General features: G+C 50.6%; 1 protein-coding gene across 1 annotated transcript in view; it reads right to left on the bottom strand.

The window, feature by feature from the left end:
- Positions 1-6: 6 nt before the first annotated feature.
- The window catches only part of TRAPPC10 (trafficking protein particle complex subunit 10), a 57,405-nt gene continuing 38,532 nt past the window's right edge, over positions 7-18,879 (bottom strand). The window contains exons 13-23 of the mRNA XM_019625037.1: positions 18,604-18,637; positions 16,936-17,515; positions 16,064-16,205; positions 14,495-14,653; positions 13,536-13,765; positions 10,712-10,812; positions 9,227-9,353; positions 8,032-8,202; positions 3,209-3,386; positions 926-1,120; positions 7-621 (exon numbers count right to left, since the gene is read on the bottom strand). Coding sequence (XP_019480582.1) covers positions 383-621; positions 926-1,120; positions 3,209-3,386; positions 8,032-8,202; positions 9,227-9,353; positions 10,712-10,812; positions 13,536-13,765; positions 14,495-14,653; positions 16,064-16,205; positions 16,936-17,515; positions 18,604-18,637 — 2,156 coding nt within the window. The 3' untranslated portion in view covers positions 7-382. The remainder of the gene's footprint in view (positions 622-925; positions 1,121-3,208; positions 3,387-8,031; positions 8,203-9,226; positions 9,354-10,711; positions 10,813-13,535; positions 13,766-14,494; positions 14,654-16,063; positions 16,206-16,935; positions 17,516-18,603; positions 18,638-18,879) is intronic.

The following is an 18,879-nucleotide window of genomic DNA, read 5'->3' as shown; positions in this document are numbered from 1 at the left end:
CTGTGTTACACCTGGGGAGACTTACAAAGCTTCCTGGTCCAGAAGCTGGGCGGCCGTGTGACCAGAAAGGCACACACGTGTCACTGCTAAGTCCCTCCACATAGAACCAGCAGACGAAAGGCCACCCGGGGGGAAGCCGCCTGCCATGGCCTTTCATGAGCACCCGGGGGTGGGGTGGGAGGGGGCCGACTCGGAGGACCAGGGAGATGAGAGACGAACACGAAGCCTGACACCACGGGTGACACACAGGACGCTGGGACTCTGCTGAGCGCTGTACACTGAGACTCGGAGGCCCCCGCGGCCAGGCCGAGTCCCCGAGTCTGCTCGGAGCTAGGATGTGCAGTCAGGACCCCTCAACGCACTCCCGCCAGCCTGGGCGTGGTCATGTGACACTGACTTCCAGGACGTGGTCGTCTCCGCTGGGGATGACCAGGACCTGCGCGCCCGCGCTGCAGCTGAAGACCTGGCCGGGCGGCAGCGGCTGCAGCCGGGGCATGGGCAAGCCTTTGTGCTCGCTGCCGGTGGCGGAGCGCACGCTGCCCCGGCTCTTGATGCTGCTGCTGTCCAGCTGGTCGTCCACGTGCTTGTCCACCGACAGGCTGTCGTTTTCTATCCAGCTATCTGCAAAGCACGCAGGGCGTGAGAAGCAGGCCGCGGCCACGGACCCCTCCCCCACCCCGCCCGGGAGCCGACCTCCAGGGCGGCGCGTGCTGACGAGGCCAGCCCTGCAGGGAAGCAGACACCGGTCCTCAGAGGGCTCAGAGGACTGCTCCGCAGAGCCGGTGTCTAAAGCCCAGAACCCGGCGGGGCTCTGCCATTAGATCTGCTGGCACCGGAAACAGGCTGTGCCCGCAGGCCGGCGCCCTGAGTGAGTGTGCCAGCTGCACAGAGCTCCTGCTCACTGCACCACCGAGGGAGTCCTTACCAGCGTCCGCTTGTGAGGGGTACGCAGAGTGATGTGGGAGGTATTTAAAGAGCCTGACGTCAGGAAGAGGCAGGTAGCCCGCAAAGAGGGGCATCACCTCCATGTGGACTCTGTGAGTGGCTCGCGCGGCCACAGGCATGGAGATGACACCCGAGCTCTTGCCACACACCGCCCAGCTGCTGCTGTTGTCGACCACTGAAACAGAGGGAGACACCCGTTCACCCCGGGAAAGGGCACGGGGTGCTCCCACACCATCACCCCCGTCTCAGTCCCCAGGGCAGACGCGACGCTGGGACACAGGCTGCCTCTGCTGCCTGGTAACGGCACCTTCCCACACAGCACACACGCTTCACAACTGAGATGCGCATGCGATGCACAGGAAAACACCCTTCCCCCAAGTCAGTAAAGGAACCACGGCTCCGTTCTCAGTGGAAAGGGCCTTGCACCCTTCGTGTAATGCTCAAGAGCATGGCTGCGCTGGCTGTCACATGAGGGGAGGGGGTGGAACAGGCTGGTGGTGCCTGGTAAGGGCGGCACAGACCAGGGCATCTGAATCGCAGCTGCTCAGACAGCGTCGCCACGGGATGGACGGAGAAACCCGTTTCGGAAGTGCTCCCGAAACATCAGAGAGTCTCAATGTACAGCCGGTGTGGTTACTAACGCTGCCTGTAAAACACAGCTGTGATGTGATTTAGCGCAATTCTAACACCTAGCAGAGCAGTTATTCCGAGGCACGCAGGACAGCAGAGGTCACAGCGGCCCCGTCTCAGCACAAGCCAAGAGCCCAGGAGCACGTGACGTGAAGTTCCACGAGCAGCAAAGAAGGGGTCACAGAGGCGGGCTTCCTGCAGATGGAATGGGGCCCCTTTGAGGACCAGTGGCACCGAGGACAAGCAGAGGTGTGCAAAGGACACACAGCATCTGGGAGGGACACGCTGGGCAGCAGTTCTGAGTGTGATCCTCAGGGCACCCACGAGGTCAGAGCCATTCTCGCACTCCGGCCGTCCTCACTGTGTCGCCGTGTGCGCGGCGGGAAAGCTGGGCCCTGGGAGGAGCCGAGGCCGCGTGCTCTTCACCACACACAGTGCGGGGTGCTGGCCGCAAAGCTCGCCGTCACTCCGCCAGCCGGACTGCTCAGCCTGGGGTGTCGGCAGATGTTTTCTTGAAGATCAATGGCGTGAGTCTGTCACTTCAAAGAAGTGGCCAATCATATAATTTGAAACTTCGATCCAAAATGAGAACTTTGGAAACCGTGCATTTGCCACTGTGCCTGACAGTGTTTCTGTAACGAGCTCAGAGTGAGCTTGAAGCACAGTGAGTTTCTGACAGTGAACATGACAAGGGCCAACACCAGCAAGATCCAGTAACTCAGGCGCCACGGTTCCCAGGTGGCTGACACACGGTGTCACACAGTGCCACCGGGCTCAGAGGGCCTTCAAAGTGCAAAAGATCAAAGGACTGAATGAAGCAGCACAAAAGGTCACTCGTGTGATTTCAGATGCTACGTGGTAACTGGCCGGTAAAAACGCACCGCTTATCAAGTTTGGTGTGGCATCAAAGAGCGACCCCCGTTACCTGAAGGCTGTTAAATATCCCCATTTCCAACTACATAAATGTGTGAGGCCTGAGTACTCTGTGTGCTTCCACCGACATGACATGTCCGCACAGTCCGAAGGCAGCAGGTACGAGAGGTCAGCCGGACAGGGGGCAGGTTTGAAAGGCATTCTCCTCCCCACTCTTTTTGTTTTGAAAAACAGTTCTGTTTCAGTAACAACACCACATAATGGGCTTACGGCTCTTCTAGGTAAGTAAATAAACATGTAGTATGTGGCTCCCCAATTGTTTCTTAGAGGATAAAGGTCTTGAGAGCTGCTCCTGAGGGCGGCAGGCCAGAGGAGGGAGCGGGGGCCTGGGGGGTGGGGGGGAGCATGGTGGGGGAGCCGCAGTGGAAAGGGCTGGAGCCGCCATGATGAGAGGCATCAGACTGCTAAGCACCCCGAGCCTGGACGTTGCCTCGGGGCGGTGCGAAGACCCCAAATCCCAGCGGACGGAAGGGACTTGGCTCTCAGTGCCATGTCTGTTCAGCTCTGAGCCCGACAACTGCTTGATAATGCCTATTAGAGCGACTCCACAATAACCAAGTCCACATCCCGCGAGCCTAGGACCCCGTTATATAATGAAACATTCCACGAGAGCTTTTAATTCTAGAACATTCCCTCCTCGGGCACAATCGCTTAAAGCACCGGATTAGCACAACAGGGAGAAACAAGCCCCTGGACCCACCTTCATACATGAGCTTGGTGGAAAAATACTCGTCGGCCTCTGTCAGGGCCTCATCCCTGTCCGCCTCCAGGAGGTCCGAGAGGCGCGTGATGGACACCTCCAGGGGGCAGAGTGAGCCTGTCCTACAGTGCTCCGTCCCCACAGGTGGCAGGATCTCCGCTTTCACACTGTACAACGTCTGGGCAGGAAAGGGGAGAAAAGGGCAGAGGCGTGTAAGTCTGAAGATGGGCCCTGTGAGGCGCATACGCGAGGGGCACCCCACCTGGAAGGGCGCGAAGGAAGCTGTCCTTTCTCCTGTCTGTGCTTCACTCAGTGTTATCACTACAAAACATGACCGTTCTCTTACCGAAACACAGTGCCATTATCGCAACCAGCAAAACGAGCATTAGTTCCCTGGGACCATCCAGTCTGGAGTCCACAACCAACTTCCTCCAGACTGTCCTTCTCCATGGCGTCCTATCTGAGATTGACAACTATTCACACTCACCCAACACTTGCTCACCACCAGGGCAAAGACCCAAACCCACACAGTCCCCGCCCACCGCACACTCGCCCCTCAGGTAAGGGTGTGCCCTCGGCAACAGCCCAGAGTCACAGACACACAGAAGCCCTGATACGATTTCTCCAACACCCTGTGCCCAAGTCTCCCTGCCTCCCAGAGCCTTCCCCACGTGCCCCCCAGATAAGACCCCCGTGGGGTGTACCCAACCCCCACTCCTTTGGCTGGAACTGACCAATCCAGCCTTAGGGGAACCTCAAGGCACTCCACCCACAGATGCTAATAAAGGCATGAGACCCCATCCTCTCTCTCTCTGTCTGCACTCTGCCTGGACCGCCCATGTGACCCCTCCAGGCGGGCCGGCAGGTCCTCCAGGACCGGTGAGTAATAAACCCATTTCATCCCCCTTGTGGTCTCCTGTTGAACCGCAGCTCACCATCCAGCAACCTGTGCTCCGCTTAATAAGTGTATTGACTTACCAAAGTCATGATGGATACATAAAGCTATTACAGTATAACTCAACTTAAACATGTTCTGTTGGTGTTGTAAAATGTAAAAAAAAAAAAAAAAAAAGGATTTCAGAGTTTTAACAGCCTCCTGCCGGGATATCACATTCTTACAGAACCAACAGGCCAAGCAGTACTCCTGGCTGGGCCTCCATCATTGACTGTCCCATCTATTTGGGGATGGGACAGACTTCCACCCACCTGAAGGGGGCGGCGCATGATTTTACGCAGCTTTCCGACAGAAAGGGCACCAAAGATGCCTGCACGCACAGGTGCAAAGGGACGCAAGCCCCTGCGTGGGTAGGGAGACCCCCACGTCCTGGGAGCCACAGTGGTGGCAAGTGGATAAAGGACAGTGTGCACGCTCTCTACTGACGAGGCAGGTGCCAAGACCATCCAATGGGAAAAGAAGAGTCTTTTCAACAAATGGTGTAGGGACACCTGAATAAACACATGGAAACAACGAATCTGGATGCCCATCTGTCACCACATACAAAAGTTAACTGAAAATGGATTGCAGACCTACATGTAAGAGCTGAAACTATAAAACTCTTAGTTGAAAACAGAAGGAAATCTATTGTACTTGACCTTGAGATAAGCAACGATTTTTTAGATCCTACAACAAAAGTACAAGCAATAAGAAAGATTGGTAAATTGGACTTTATCAAAATTAAGAACTTTTTCGGGCCAGCCGAGTGGCGTGTTGGTTAAGAGTTGGCTTGGGACGCCAGCTCTGAGCAGCAGGGGCCCGGTTCGGATCCCACATGAGGGCCAGTGACGCTGCACCCTCTACAGCTAAGATGATGAACAACAGCTCGACCTGGAGCTGGGCTGCCATGAGTCACCAGCAATGGTGTAGGCTGCAGTGGGACTGGCCTGCAAGCAGGTGTGAGCTTTCATGAGCTGCCGTGAACCATGAGCGGCCGTCCAGTGGCCGGCGAGCGACTGCCTCAGCTGGGAAGAGCACAATGATAATACCAACATGGGCCAGTGAAGCAATGTCCACAACTAGACTGAAGAGCAAAAGGACAGCAACTTGTCTGTTCCCCTTCTCCGATTTCCCAACGCTGTTCCCCTCCCCCAATTCCCCAATAAAATCTTTTTTTTTTTAAAGAACTTTTTCAAAGGACACCATCAAGAAAGTGAAAATACAACCCAAAGAATGGGAAAAAAATATTTGCAAATACATATCTCTGAGGAAGAGCCAAGTTCTAGACTTGTAAAGAGCTCTAACAAATCAGTAATAAAATGACAACCTTATTAAAGAACGGGCAAAGGACTTGCATAGACATTTCTTAAAGAAGACACACAAATGACAAATAAGCATATGAAAAATTCTCAACACCAATAGGAAATGCAAGTCAAGGCCGCGGGAGGGCATTCCCAACACTGCTGGTTATAATCAAAAGACAACGAGTGTTGGCGAGGACGCGGAAACTGGAACCCTTATGCGTTGCTGAAGGATGATTTAGCAGCTTCTCAAAAAGTTAATCAGTTACCATTGATCCAGCAACTCCACTAGGTATTTAACCAAGAACACCGAACACGTGTGTACATAAAAACCTGCACCAGGGGCTGGCCGAGTGGCGTGTTGGTTAAGAACTGGCTTGGGACGCCAGAGGGCCCCGGTTCGGATCCCACATATGAGGGCAAGTGACACTGCCCTCTACAGCTAAGATGCTGAACAACAGCTCGACCTGGAGCTGGGCTGCCGTGAGTCGCTGGCGACGGCGTAGGCTGCAGTCCCTGTGGCAGTGGGTTGCCATGGGCTACCGTATGTGGCCAGCAGCCAGCGTGAGCGGCCAGTAGCCGCAGTGAGCGGCCGTCCAGAAGCCAGTGACTGATCTGCCTTGCCAGGGAAGAGCGCAATGATGGTGCCAACTTGGGCCAGTGAAGCAACGCCCTCCACAACTAGACTGAAGAACAAAACGACAGCAACTTGTCTGTTCCCCTTCCCCCAATTCCCCAGCACTGTTCCCATCCCCCCAATTCCCCAATAAAAATCTTTTAAAAAAAACAAACAAAAAAAAACCTGCACCAGGATGTTTACAGCAGTATTCACAATAGCCCAAAGTGGAAACAACCCAGGTGTCAGCCACTGATAAGTGGAAAAGTAAAATGTGGCCCATCCATACAAGGGAATATTATGCAGTCACGAAAAGGAATGGGTCCTGATATACGCTACAAAATGAATAAACCTTGAAAATACTGGGCCAAGTGAAAAAAGCATCGCCAAAAGATGACACGTAATATGGTCCCATTTATATGACACGGTCAGAACAGTCAAACCCGTGGACAGATCTGCCTCTAGATTAGAGGTTGCTGGGGTTGAGAAGAGGACGGAACGGGGAGTGACTGTTACTGGACTGATGAAAGTGTTCTAGAACACGGTTATGATAATGGCTGCCCCACTGTCGTCACACCGGCTCACTGAACTGTACCCTCCAAACGGGTGAACTCCGTGGTATATCCATTACATCTCAGTAAAGCTCTGTAAACAAGTGGCATCCATATCCCTGGTCCTCAGAGTGTCAGTTTTGAAAAGAACAATCCAGCAGACATTTTCCTCTGGTGTTCCACTTTAGCCTGTACAAGGAAAACTTTTTCTATACTCTTAATTTGAAGAGGGAGCAAAACAGAAAAGTAGCAGTGAGAACTGCTACCCAGTTAAAACTCACCTGCACTAAGCAGGCCAGGTGACACTTCTGCAGACTATCTACCACGTGACTGGCTTACTGTCCAGCTGCTGCAACACATTGAAAGGTGCCTGCTTGTTTACAAACAGGTAAACTAGGCGGTGGTCATGTTCAACGCTAAGCCGAATAAAGAGAGTTCAATAAAACAGAAGGGTCAAAACAATAGTCTTTGCTTGGAAACAGGGTTTGAAGACTGCTAATGTCAGGAGCTAGCAACACAGACTCCTTCACAAAGAAAGTGTTGCTTGAAAACTTCAGCAGTAAACAGAAGAGAAGGAAATGCCACAAAACTACCACTGATCACAGGTGGGAACTGTGCGGGTCCACTTCCACACGGGTGTTTTTCCAATACTGTGAATGTATTTTATGATTTTCTTAACATTTCTTTTCTCTAGCTTACTTTAGGGTCAGAATACAGTATATAAATACATATAATATACAAAATATTTGTTAATCAGCTATGTGTGTTATTGGTAAGGCTTCCGGTCAATAGTAGGCTATTGGTAATGAAGTTTTGGGGGAATCAAAAGTTATACATGAATTTCCGACTAGGCAGGAGGTTGGCGCCCAACCCACAGTTGTTTTAAGGGTCAGCGGTATTCACATTTTGACAAAACGCAATCATCTCACTAAAGGAACAAAACCAACTATATACTCACCTAGCTCAATGTACTAAATGCACAGGTTACAAGAAAATCTTCCCAACACTGCTAAGTAAAATTCTGTAATAGTTTCAGTTTTTCTTTTAGAAAGCTAAGACGTGCCTTTATAACGTAACCCCCTATGGAGCAGCTAATGACTGAGATGAAATAGTTTCAGAACATTACTAAGTCAACTACGGAAGAGAAACGCGAGAAGCGATCGGGAGTCTCTGGTCTTTAGAAACACTCATGCCAGCAAGGTGGCGTGAGTAACCACGTCACCTGAAAAGGACCTGGTTCAAATACAGCCAGTGGTTCAACGACTCCGAGTGTTAACCACTTTCCTTAATCAACTGCTTCATTATATTGGGAGATTTTGTCTGTCTGATGTTTTTAGATTATAAACATAAACATAGGAAGCCACCTTTCATTCCCCCACCCCCCCGACACACACACACACCAAAAATAATACAATACATACAAAAAAATTTTCCACATGAAAGTCATAAGTATAGGGCTTCAAGGGGACAGACAGCTGTGCCTCAGAAGCTGGGCAGAATCCCACAGAGAAGCGGCCACGCAGCGAAGGGGGAGGCTCTCGTGTCCACGTCAGCTCCCAGACGAAGAACACCGACTGCTGGCTGCAGATGTGCTGCAAGAGAGGCAGTTGTCATTGCACAGGGACAAACAAGGAGATGCACACATGGGACAAAGCGAGCACTTGGCCCGAGACGCACCTCCTGCAAAGGGAACGTGTGTGAGATGAAGCAGCAGCGGCCCCACAGAGTCCTGCTTCTCACATTCCTGTGTGTGCCGCCCTAGGCCCTGCACCCCCACCACTGCCCTCGGGTCCTGCCTAGCCTTGACGCTGAAGAAGGCTGTACAAGATCGATAAAAAGGCTTTAACTTTTTATGATTCCATAGGCTTCACAGCACCGGTAGAGCATGTATATTAGTATATAGTATCCCATAAGTTTCCAAAACGGGAAATGCATCAACCAATTAAAAAGGTCACCTCTGTCCATGCCGATTACTTTGTACTTAACATTAAGTTAAATGAGGAGTTAGCACCACCTCACACATCAAGTCCACGCCTCCAGCACAGCGACAGACCGGGGTAGCATTTGAAATGGGTCAGACGTTATTAATAGCTGGGAAAATCCTTGGACAATGCCAACAATCAGACATTCATTAAGAAAACTTTGATCTTCTAAACACCCAGCTTTACTATCTAAAAACACACGTGACAAATGGACAGAAAAAGCGAGGTCAGGACTCAGCCAGGCAGTGTGAACGTGAATAGGCTCCCTCACACCAGCACCTAAGATTTCTTCCCGGGACACAGGCAGGAAGGAACCACCACCACTTCCTGCCCACATGTGACTCAGAATAAGCCTTAGCTATACAAATCTGTGCACAGGGCAGGACAGGTGGAGAGCTAACTCCTCGAAGGTGACCAGCAGCAGTCCATTTCCTTACCCTACACTGCGCCACTTGGCCACGGTGGGGTGCGGGCTTGCTACCAGTCCCCACCAGTCCCCAGGACGCTCACTCTGTGTGGGAGGCTCTATCTCAAACGCTGTCATTCTCATCAAGACCCCATGGTGACCCCAACATTGCGTCTTGCTCCCACTCTTTCTGTCGAGAGCTTATGCTCAAGTCTCGCACATGGTTACCTGCGGGGATGCCGTGTTCAGCGGTATCAGCTGCAGGTCGGTGCTGTCCCCAGTATCGACGAGACCACTATCTGACAGTTCAAAGTCAAGTTCTGACAAATTCTGGACACAAACTTGAACGTATTTCCTAAAGCAGGAGAACAAAAAATATAATTTTGATACTTAAAACGTTATTAAATATATTTTGGCTTTTTTAAGAAGACCCTCTCTGGGGAATTGAAAAATGACACAGTAAAATAAGAGCCAGTTGTCACATATACTCACTCCTACTTCTGATTTCACATGTAAAAGGGTCAGAAAATACAGATGTTTCTAAGCAAGCCATTTCTGAGGAAAAATGTTATCAGAAAGCACTGTTTCTGCTACAGTGTTATTACACGATTATAACTGAGTTTCCTGAACATACAATAGGCTGCAGTGAGTTACACAGGAGGCGTGATTACTGTTCCGCGTTGCACGTCAGGACGGCTCACTGAGAAATTGAGTGCAGGGCTGCTGTAAGTTCTGTTACTTGTAAAAGAGAGTTTGGAAAGCCAGGCTTAACGCGACTCAGGTTATGTTTACAGCTGCTGCTGTTTTTAATCCTGAATATCTAGTCCCTCACTGTAACCTGAAGGGGGCAAGAACCTGCTGGAATAATGTTCCCCTCTAAACACGGTTCTGACGTGTTTTATTCCATATTACCCAAATCTCACCAGCAGATGAAGCAGAAGGGGGATGTTACGATGCCAGGCCAGACTCGTCCCTGGCCCAGTGGTCAGAGTGAGCACCAGCCCCCACGGAGGGACACCCAGACACTGCATGTCCCCTGGTGCAGTGACACAGGAAACAGGACACCACCGGCACGCTTCCAGCCTTTCCAAAGGCTGACTCTGAATCTAATCAGGCTTCTAGGGCAGAGGCTCTCACCTGGTGGCAATTTTGCACCCTCTCCCGCCCCGGGGGACATCAGGCACTGCCTGGAGACTTTCTGGGTTGCCACACGGTGGTGGGCAGGATGGAGTGCCACAGGCATAAAGCAGGGGAGCTACTAACGTCCCACAGCAAAGGGTTATGTGACCCAAAGCGTCCGCAGTGCAGGGCTTGAACAGGCCTGCTCTGGAGTAACCGGTGGTGCCTGGGGAACGTGCTGAACAAAGCCACGAGATGTGGCCAGTCAGATGGAGCTGGGCTGCCCAAGGACAGCTCACCCACGACTGGCAACGGGAAGGGTCTGAAGAGCAGGGGAGGAGGGATAAGAAGGGGTGCTACAGTCACACGGGGACTGTGCTGGGATCTCAGTCAGGACTGCGACAGCCGGGGAGATCTGACTAGGGACTGAGTGCAGCAGGACACTGGGGGTCACCGTAAATGTGAACGGGGGACAGGAGCATGATGGCCATGTAAGAAACAGGTTCCAAGTCACTGAGGCCAAGCTCTGCAGAGCGAGGCTCCCCGTGGCAGAGCCTGGGCCAGAACAGGGCCTGGGGGCCACGCCTCCCTTACCGGGTCCCAGCCGACAGCAGAGCGTGTGTGGTCCGGAAGGGGACGCTGAACGTCAGTGCGATGACAGTGGAGTAGATGGACCACGGGCAGTCGATGGACACCTGGGGAGAAACAGGGACTGGCACTCAGACCTCTCGCTGACGGCACAGCTGGCCCCACCAGCATCCAAATCTGCAGTGGCTGCCAATGTCTCACACATGTCATGTCTTTACAATTCCTCGCTCAGAAAAGAAAACCCCCTTAAACATGTGCACACACAGGAGGCCCGAAACTACAATGCAGAGGCAAGAGACGGGCGCAGGACGGGGAAAACGTCCGTGAGTCACCAGAATGGCCTCGATGGCTGTGGAGTAGACACTACAGCAAGTGACACGAATCCCACCACTCCCCCTCCCCAGCCCCGCCCCTCTCTCTCTCACTCACACTCACACACACACACCCACCCCATGTGGCCACGATGCCAAATGTATGTTTTTACTGTGCAGGTTATGACAAACTTTTAGTCACTTATGTCCAGATGACACTCATCAGTCATTAACCATTACAAAACTAAATGAATTATCCAAACACCTAATCCACGTGACACTGAATAAATGCGTAAGTGAAAACCAATCCATTTGGGGCCACAGTGTGGACCAAGCTATAAACTCCCGGCAGGGCAGAAACCAGGCGTCAAGCGTCACTTTATCTCCCCCATGGAATGAATGAACTCACTGAGTAGGGAACACTCGATTACTCGGCATGACCATGTGTGCTCATCGCAGACGTATGCTGAATTTTGTCAAATGCTTTTTCTGCATCAATTGAAATGATCATATTTTGATGATGTGTATTACACTGACTGATTGGCGGATTTAAACTACCCCTGCATCCCTGGAATAAACCCCTCTTGATTGTGGTATATGATTGCTGAATCCAGTCTGCTAATATTTTGTTGTGGAGTTTTGCACCTGTGTTCATCAGGGATCTAGGCCTGTGATTTTCTCTCCTGTGGCATCCTGTTCTGGTTTTGGTATCAGGGGAATACAGGAAATACAATGAGTTTGGAAGTGTTCCCTACTCTGCTATGTTTTGGAAGAGTTTGACAAGGATTGGCATTAATTTTTCTTAGAATGTTTGATAGAATTCACCAGTGAAGTCGTCTGCTCCCGGACTTTTGTTTGTTGGGAGCTTTTTGATTACTATTCCTTACTATTTCAATTTCCTTACTATTGATAGTAATTGATCTGTTCAAAATGTCTATTTCATCATGGTTTGGTCTTTGTAGGTTGTATATTCCTAGAAATTTATTCATTCCTTCTAGGTTGTTCAATTTATCAGCACATAATTGGTTCATAGTCATCTCTTATGAACCTTTTTATTTCTGTGGTATCAGTTGTAACATTTTCTCTTGTTTCTGATTTGACTCTTCTTTTGTTTTTGGTGAGTTTAGCTAAAGGTTTGTCAATTTTCTATTTTCAAAGAACCAGCTTAGTTTCATTGATCTTTTCTATTGTCTTTTTAGTCTCTTTCATTTATTTCTGTTCTTATATTTGTCATCTTCCTTCTACTAACTTTGGACTTTGTTCTTCTTTCTCTAGGTCCTGGAGGTGTGAAGTGAAGTTGTTTCTCTGAGACTTTCCTTGTTTCTTGAGGTAGGCACTGATTGCTACGAACTCCCCTCTTGCACTGCTTATGTTGCGTGTCCCATAAATGGTGGTATGTTACATTTCCATTTTCACTTGTTTTGATATTTTTTTATTTCTGCTTTGATTTCTTCTATGATCCAATGGTTGTTCAACAGCATGTTGTTTAATCTCCACATATAGTAAATTTTCCAGTTTTCTTCATATAATTAATTCCTAGTTTCATACCACGGCGGTGAGAAAGATGCCCGATATGATTTCAATCCTCTTAAATTCATGAAGACTTGTTTTGTGGCCTTGACATATGCTCTATCTTGGAAATGTTCCAAGTGCATACTGTTACTTTGGGATGGAACGCTCGGTAAATATCTGTTAAGTTCATCTGTTTAAGGCTGATGTTTCCTTATTGATTTTCTGTCTGGATAATCAATCCACTGATGTGACTGGGGTACTGAAATTCCTACTATTGGGTTGTCGGAAAAGTCATGATGCATTTTTGCAACAGAAAACATAGAAAAAATATGTCATGACTTTTCCGACAATCCAATATTACTGTATTGCTGTCTATTTCTCCCTTTAGGTCTATTAATATTTGCTTTATATATTTAGGTGCTCCTATGAAGGGTGCATAAAATTTACAAATGTATCTTCTTATTGGGTTGACTCCTTCATCATTACATAATGCTTTACTTTGTCTCTTTTTACCGCCTTTGTTTTAAAGTCTATTTTGTCTGGTCTAAATATAGCTACTCCAGCTTTCTTTTGGTTTCCATTTGCGTGGAATATCTTTTTAAATCCCTTCACTTTCAGTCTCTGTGTGTGCTTACATCTGAAATGTGTGTGTTGCAGGCAACATTTAGATGAGTCTTGATTTTTTTAAGCATTCAGCCACTCTGTGTCTTTTGACCAGGACAAATGGACCCAAAGTCACCTCCCCCTAAGCAAACACTCTCTCTTATCATAAACTGTCCTGCCCTCTTGAGTTGAGATAGAAAGATTAGCCTATTTGTCTCTAAGAGATACCCCTTATCTAAGAAGGAGTGATTCACAGATATAAGTGCTAAACCCAAGGAGTGCTCTGGTATAGGGAACTGGAAATCTGCCACTTCACAGAAGTCATCTCTTGGTGCTGTCTTTCAGAGCCAGCAGGGCAGGCGGAGGCTGCCACCACAGGCTGGGCAGCTCCAGCCCCTCCTTACTTTGTGGTCTGTGGTAGCCATGCGGTGGTCAGCTTTCTGTGTGTCTTTATGCTTCCTCTGGGGCTCTGCCATCCCCAGCACACTGCTCTCCCCTCCAGTTACTGGAGCTGAAGGTAGAGAGAGAACTTCCAGTTCAAATTCGATCATGTGGTACGCAGGCGCAGCCGGCAGACTGATGCTCGTGACCTTGTCAGACGACTGGACCCGGAGGGACGCGTCAGAAGCCTTTTCTAGGAAAGACAGAAAAAGTCACTTGTAACACAGTCCTCCCGTTTCCTTGTTCTTTTCTTTTCTAGCAGGTGATGGACCCAGCATTGAAGTTCCAGTCCAACTCCTGCTGCTCCTATGCGTGTAGAATGGGTGTGTCTAGCAAGGATTAAGGTGGGGCGGAAGAGGCAGGAAAATCAGGAACAAAACCCCCTAAGACAGCCGTGAAAGCCAGCTGGTCACAGCCCAGAGAACTGTCACTGTGCTCGGCCTGAAGACAGAACAGGGACACTTCCTACGTGGCCCACCCAAGTACTGTGTGTGTCCCCAGTGCATCACACCACCGGACCCACTCCCACCCAGAAGGGGAGTAGCAGCCTTCCCTCCACTCCTCGTGGCCGGGGTTCGGGGGAGACGGGACTTTCTTAGGGCTTCCGACCAGTGCCTAAGAGGCTCATTTACTTTTGCTTCCTGCTGAGCGGCTCTGGGGAGGATGAAGGAGGTTGGAGCCAGCAGGGCCCCCGTCAGCACCACGGCGCCACACGCACGGCTCTCAGCCTCCCCACAGTGTAACACCCCATCCAGGGGCAGGGTCACAGTCCAACTGCAGGCGGGAAGCTGCCATGCAAGAGTCTCAGGGGCAAGCAGGCCTCAGACGCCACCCGAGGAGGACAGGGAGGACAGGCTCCTTCCGCCCTCACGGTGCGTGACAACGCGGAGAGCCCACCTTTGCTAGGTGACTGGCGCCTCACCTCTCGTGTTGGAATAGATCACCGCTCTGTTCTCGGTGTGACACAGGATGAGCATGGCTTCCGCATTGCTGACCTGGAGGCTGTCCCCATTTTTCACTGTATAATGGCCAGTAGTGACAGTGAACTTGACCTTCTGAGGAATACCAGCCAAAAGGCTGTCTAAAGGGAAAAAGACAGCAATCAGCATCTCTTCAACCAGAAGTACCGATGGAGGCCCCTATGAGGTGAGAAGGGCACTGTTTCTTCTGGTCAGAAAGATCTGTTCACTTTAGGAACCCCACGAATTTTCCAGTCTCCATCCCCCCACCCCCACCCTTCATCTCAATTACACGGACTGCAGGGTTAACGGGCTCTTGCTGGGAACAAAAGAATCTGGGAGCCTGAGGGGTCTTCTCACCACTTTGGTTGGGAGTTAGGGGTCACGGTGGCAACCGTGTCCCTGAGGGGCTGAAATGTCACCTGCCAATAAGTTAGTAAGAGAGGATCAGATAAGGACACTCAAGAGCAGCCCGGTGAAACTGAAGGAACTAGAGCTAGTCAGAGCTTCCTCTGGCTTTTCCAGGTTAGGCCTGCGGTGTAGAAACAGCTCGTAAAAGCTATGGCTGCTGGTTTCTCCTACATGAGCATGAGCTGAGGTTTCTAAGAATCCCACTCCAGGGAAGACAGAAGGAAGAAGGCAAGAGAAAGAAACGGGGAGGAGGGATGGAGACAGACAGAGGAGTGGGAAGGCGTGGGGCAGGAAGGGAGCGAGGGGCCGTGGAGCGGCGGGAGAGCACGGCCGCTGGGCCCACGGAGCCCTTCCCAGGCCCTGACGACCACACAGCTCCGCCTTCTCCCAGTGGGCTCTGTGACAGAAAGACCGTCTGAGAGGCTGACTGCTATGCGCAGGAACTGAGGGCCGTTCCTGGTGGGCAAGGGAGAAGAGTAAAAGCAGAAAAGCAGGGAGCATGGGGAGATTAAACAAAAACATGCTTTCCCTGACTTATTTCTCAAATGGAAGAAAAAGGCCAATAAATACATCGTTGCAGCCTAAACAACTGCGTCATTCACTCATCACTGTTTGAATTAAGTGGTGGCCTTAATTTGTGTACACCAATTCCATCTGATTTTAGGGCTTAACAAGGACAGCAGCTTTGAGTTTCTCACATGCCATGCTGAAGGGTCAAGTTTAATCAACACTTTCAAAGGAAAAGACTTTTGATAAGAGTATAGAACATCACAAAATCTAGCATTTAGCCTTTAAAATGGAACTCTAAGCAGGAAATCATACTTAAGTTCTCTGCAGTAGGCATTAGCTGATAGCTCATTTTTCTTATTTTCAGATACACCATGTTTAGTCAACATGCAAGTTAATAATTACAGGAAAGCAAATACCCAATGACCAGAAGAGCCACCTGCAGCTAGCTCCCAGGCACCTGTCACGCTGCCGACAACGCCCTTCACATGGAGGGACCGGCGACGATGCACTCATGTCTGGCAGTGCAGACAGCCCTCCTTCGTGCGACTCCTCTGTGAAGGGGGCGGTGCCCGCGGACCCAAGCCCAGAGCCCGCGGCCCGCGGCCACTCACCGGCCAGCGGCTCCACATGCAGCTGCGGCTCCTGGCAGTACACGTCGTACTGCGCCAGCGGGTAGATGTGCGGGACAACGAAGCACAGCGAGCCCACGGAGGCGCACAGCTGCCGCAGCGTGTACGTCCCCGGCTCCTTGGCCTAAGGTCAAAACCAAGCATTCGTAGTGGTCACACCTGTTGTCACTGTGGGCTTCCTAAGAGAAGGCCATGCCACGAACTCTCTGAAATGACCGTCTTTCCCGCCCTCCCTGTCCCGCTCTGCTTACACGTGGACATACTGCTCAGACGAGCCTGCAGACCCTCAGCCAGTGCCTTTCTGCGTGACTAACGCTTACACTTGAACTCAAGCTTCTAATAATGCATTTTCAACCTACTAATTTTATTTGTGGTATTCTCTTCTGAAAAGGTATTTAACGGAGCCACTCAGCATGAGCTTGGAGACCTGCTCTAAGGCTAGACTAACACAGGTGACAAACAGCTAGACTTTGCACCAACCACGTCCTCCTCGGCCAATGGGACTCACAGGACACGCTACTGCATCTGAGCAAGACCCATGTCAGAGTGGGACAGAAGTCACTGTCTGACACCCACACAGCCGCAAAAGGCACACAGTTTATTGTAAAAGTGTGCCATCTTCTTTGAAATCTCAAATGAAGGTGCATTTTAACACAAAGGGAAAAAAATCTAAATCCAGTGAGACCACCAATAATCAGCTATGTGAAGAACTTCATTTGCAATTTGTTAACTGCCTTGAAGCTGCATAAAAGATTTTTTAAATATCAGTCTATTTCTTTGTTTCAATAGAAGAACAAAGCAGGGCTGCAGAACAGCGGCCTGTGCTGGCTCCCAGCACCCCCACCCACACGCACCTGCGTCCTGAATGTTATGACATTGGCCCCAGGCTGTAGAGTCACAGCACTGCACTTCAGCACGTGGGCCCCGTCCTCCACGGTCACCCCGGGGGGCACGTCCAGGGAGGCGCTGCTCTCCTGCCTTCTCAGGAGCATGTGAACATTTTTGCATATGATGCCCGTTGTGTTCAGCGAGTTATCGGAAGGACTCCTCTCAAACGTCTCATACAGCTCCAGCGCGGGCGAGCTGTTTGGGGCTGCGGGGAAAGGCGGGCTCTCCATGGGGAAGTTAATGATCCCGTTAGACGTCTTGTGCTTGGTGAGCCACTCAGCAGTCTTCCGGTAGTTGTTTTTCTCGATGCTGAAGTGGACACTGATGGCCAGCTGCTCCACATGGACAGGGATGGGCATCTGGCTGCACAACGTGATCTCCAGGGACAAGACACCGCCCACGTGGACCACGGCATTGGACGGGGTGAAACGGAGATCTTTCAGGTGTGCAAAAGAGTGCATAGGGAGGATGACATTGTCACCTGCAAAGGCATATGTCCCCGTGTTACTTCCCCAGGCGCACTGGCAGAAGACACACAGGCGGGGCCTTGGTGACTATCTGGCCAGCTGGAGGAGGCTCAACATGGGAGCAAGAAGCAAAGATGTTCAAGAGAGGCAGCCTCACATCTCCACACACCAAAGAGGGGCAGTGTCAAAACCAGAGCACAAACATGCCTAGGTAACGCCTGGAAATCAACCCAGCTGAAGAAATTAACGTTTCCAAGTTCTGTTTTGGCAAACCTAAGAGAAAGACTAAGACAAGTCAACTAACTCCTCAACTTCAAAACAAAATTTATAAATAGTCCAATTCCTAGAGCTATTTCAAGGAATTCCACCACTTTCCACCTACATAAATTCCTGAGTGAACATGCCCACACCCGCCCTCCCAATATCTGGGAACAAACCCAGCAGTTTGCCAGCCCATGGAGCGGGAGTGGGGGGTGGGGGGGGGTGCCCTGCCTCCCAGACCCCAGAGGGCAGGGAGGCCCCAGCCCCAGAATCACTAAGTAGGGGGAGAACCCACGGCTTTCTCTGACCTCCTTCCTACAAGCACCTGGTTTGTCCAGAAAACCCACAGGTTGCTGGGCTAACCAGGAGCATTTATTAAACACCCATCAATGAAGAACTCGCCGAGCCCGATGCTATAAAATCACAAGAAAACAGTGGACAATCACGGACTACCTTATTCACACAGAGATGCCGAGGAATGTTGGCAGGAAAAGCATAACTACATAGTGTCACATACATGTCACAACATGTGGCACACGGCTGTACCAATGACCAGTTTGGGCGCACTAAAGAATCTAAACAAACCCCCAAATCAATACCCGCTGCCTCTGACACACCCATCCAAGTGGCCTGATTTGAATGAAATACAGCAGCAGTCATTACCATGTCACCTGAAGCCAAAACCTATGAAAACACTGGCTTTCAGTGGTTAGTAACTGCCACCGACTGAACTGTGTTCCCCCAACATTCTCAGGTTGAAGCCCTAACCGCCTCTCCCCCTTGCCACGTAAGGACAAGTCAGAGGCCTTATCAGAACCAACCCTGCTGGCGCCCTGACCTCAGAGGACCAGCCTCCACAGCTGGGAGAAAGTTGGTGCCTGTTGCTTCGCCTGCAGCCTGCGGCACTCTGTCATGGCCATCGTACTGACTAAAGCAATAGCTATTTTCAATAGCACTCTTCTGGATAAACTACTCGAGGGGCTGGGTGTATGACCTACCTAACCTTCCCAGCTGCATCATCTATAAAGTAGAGGCCCAGACGTCCAGCTTGAACCTAAGCCTTAGAGATCTACCTCCCGCTGGACATCCCCATGAGGAAATAACAAACTCCAGAGGGTGGGACATTCTATGAGACAACCGGCTTGTGTGTAAAAAGTCGTGTCTTGCAACCCAAGTTACATA

This window comes from Hipposideros armiger, unplaced genomic scaffold (assembly GCF_001890085.2).
Source record: "Hipposideros armiger isolate ML-2016 unplaced genomic scaffold, ASM189008v1 scaffold_612, whole genome shotgun sequence".
Lineage (NCBI taxonomy): Eukaryota > Metazoa > Chordata > Mammalia > Chiroptera > Hipposideridae > Hipposideros > Hipposideros armiger.
Note: the sequence above shows the minus strand (reverse complement) of the source record. Positions and strands in the feature narration are given on the sequence as shown.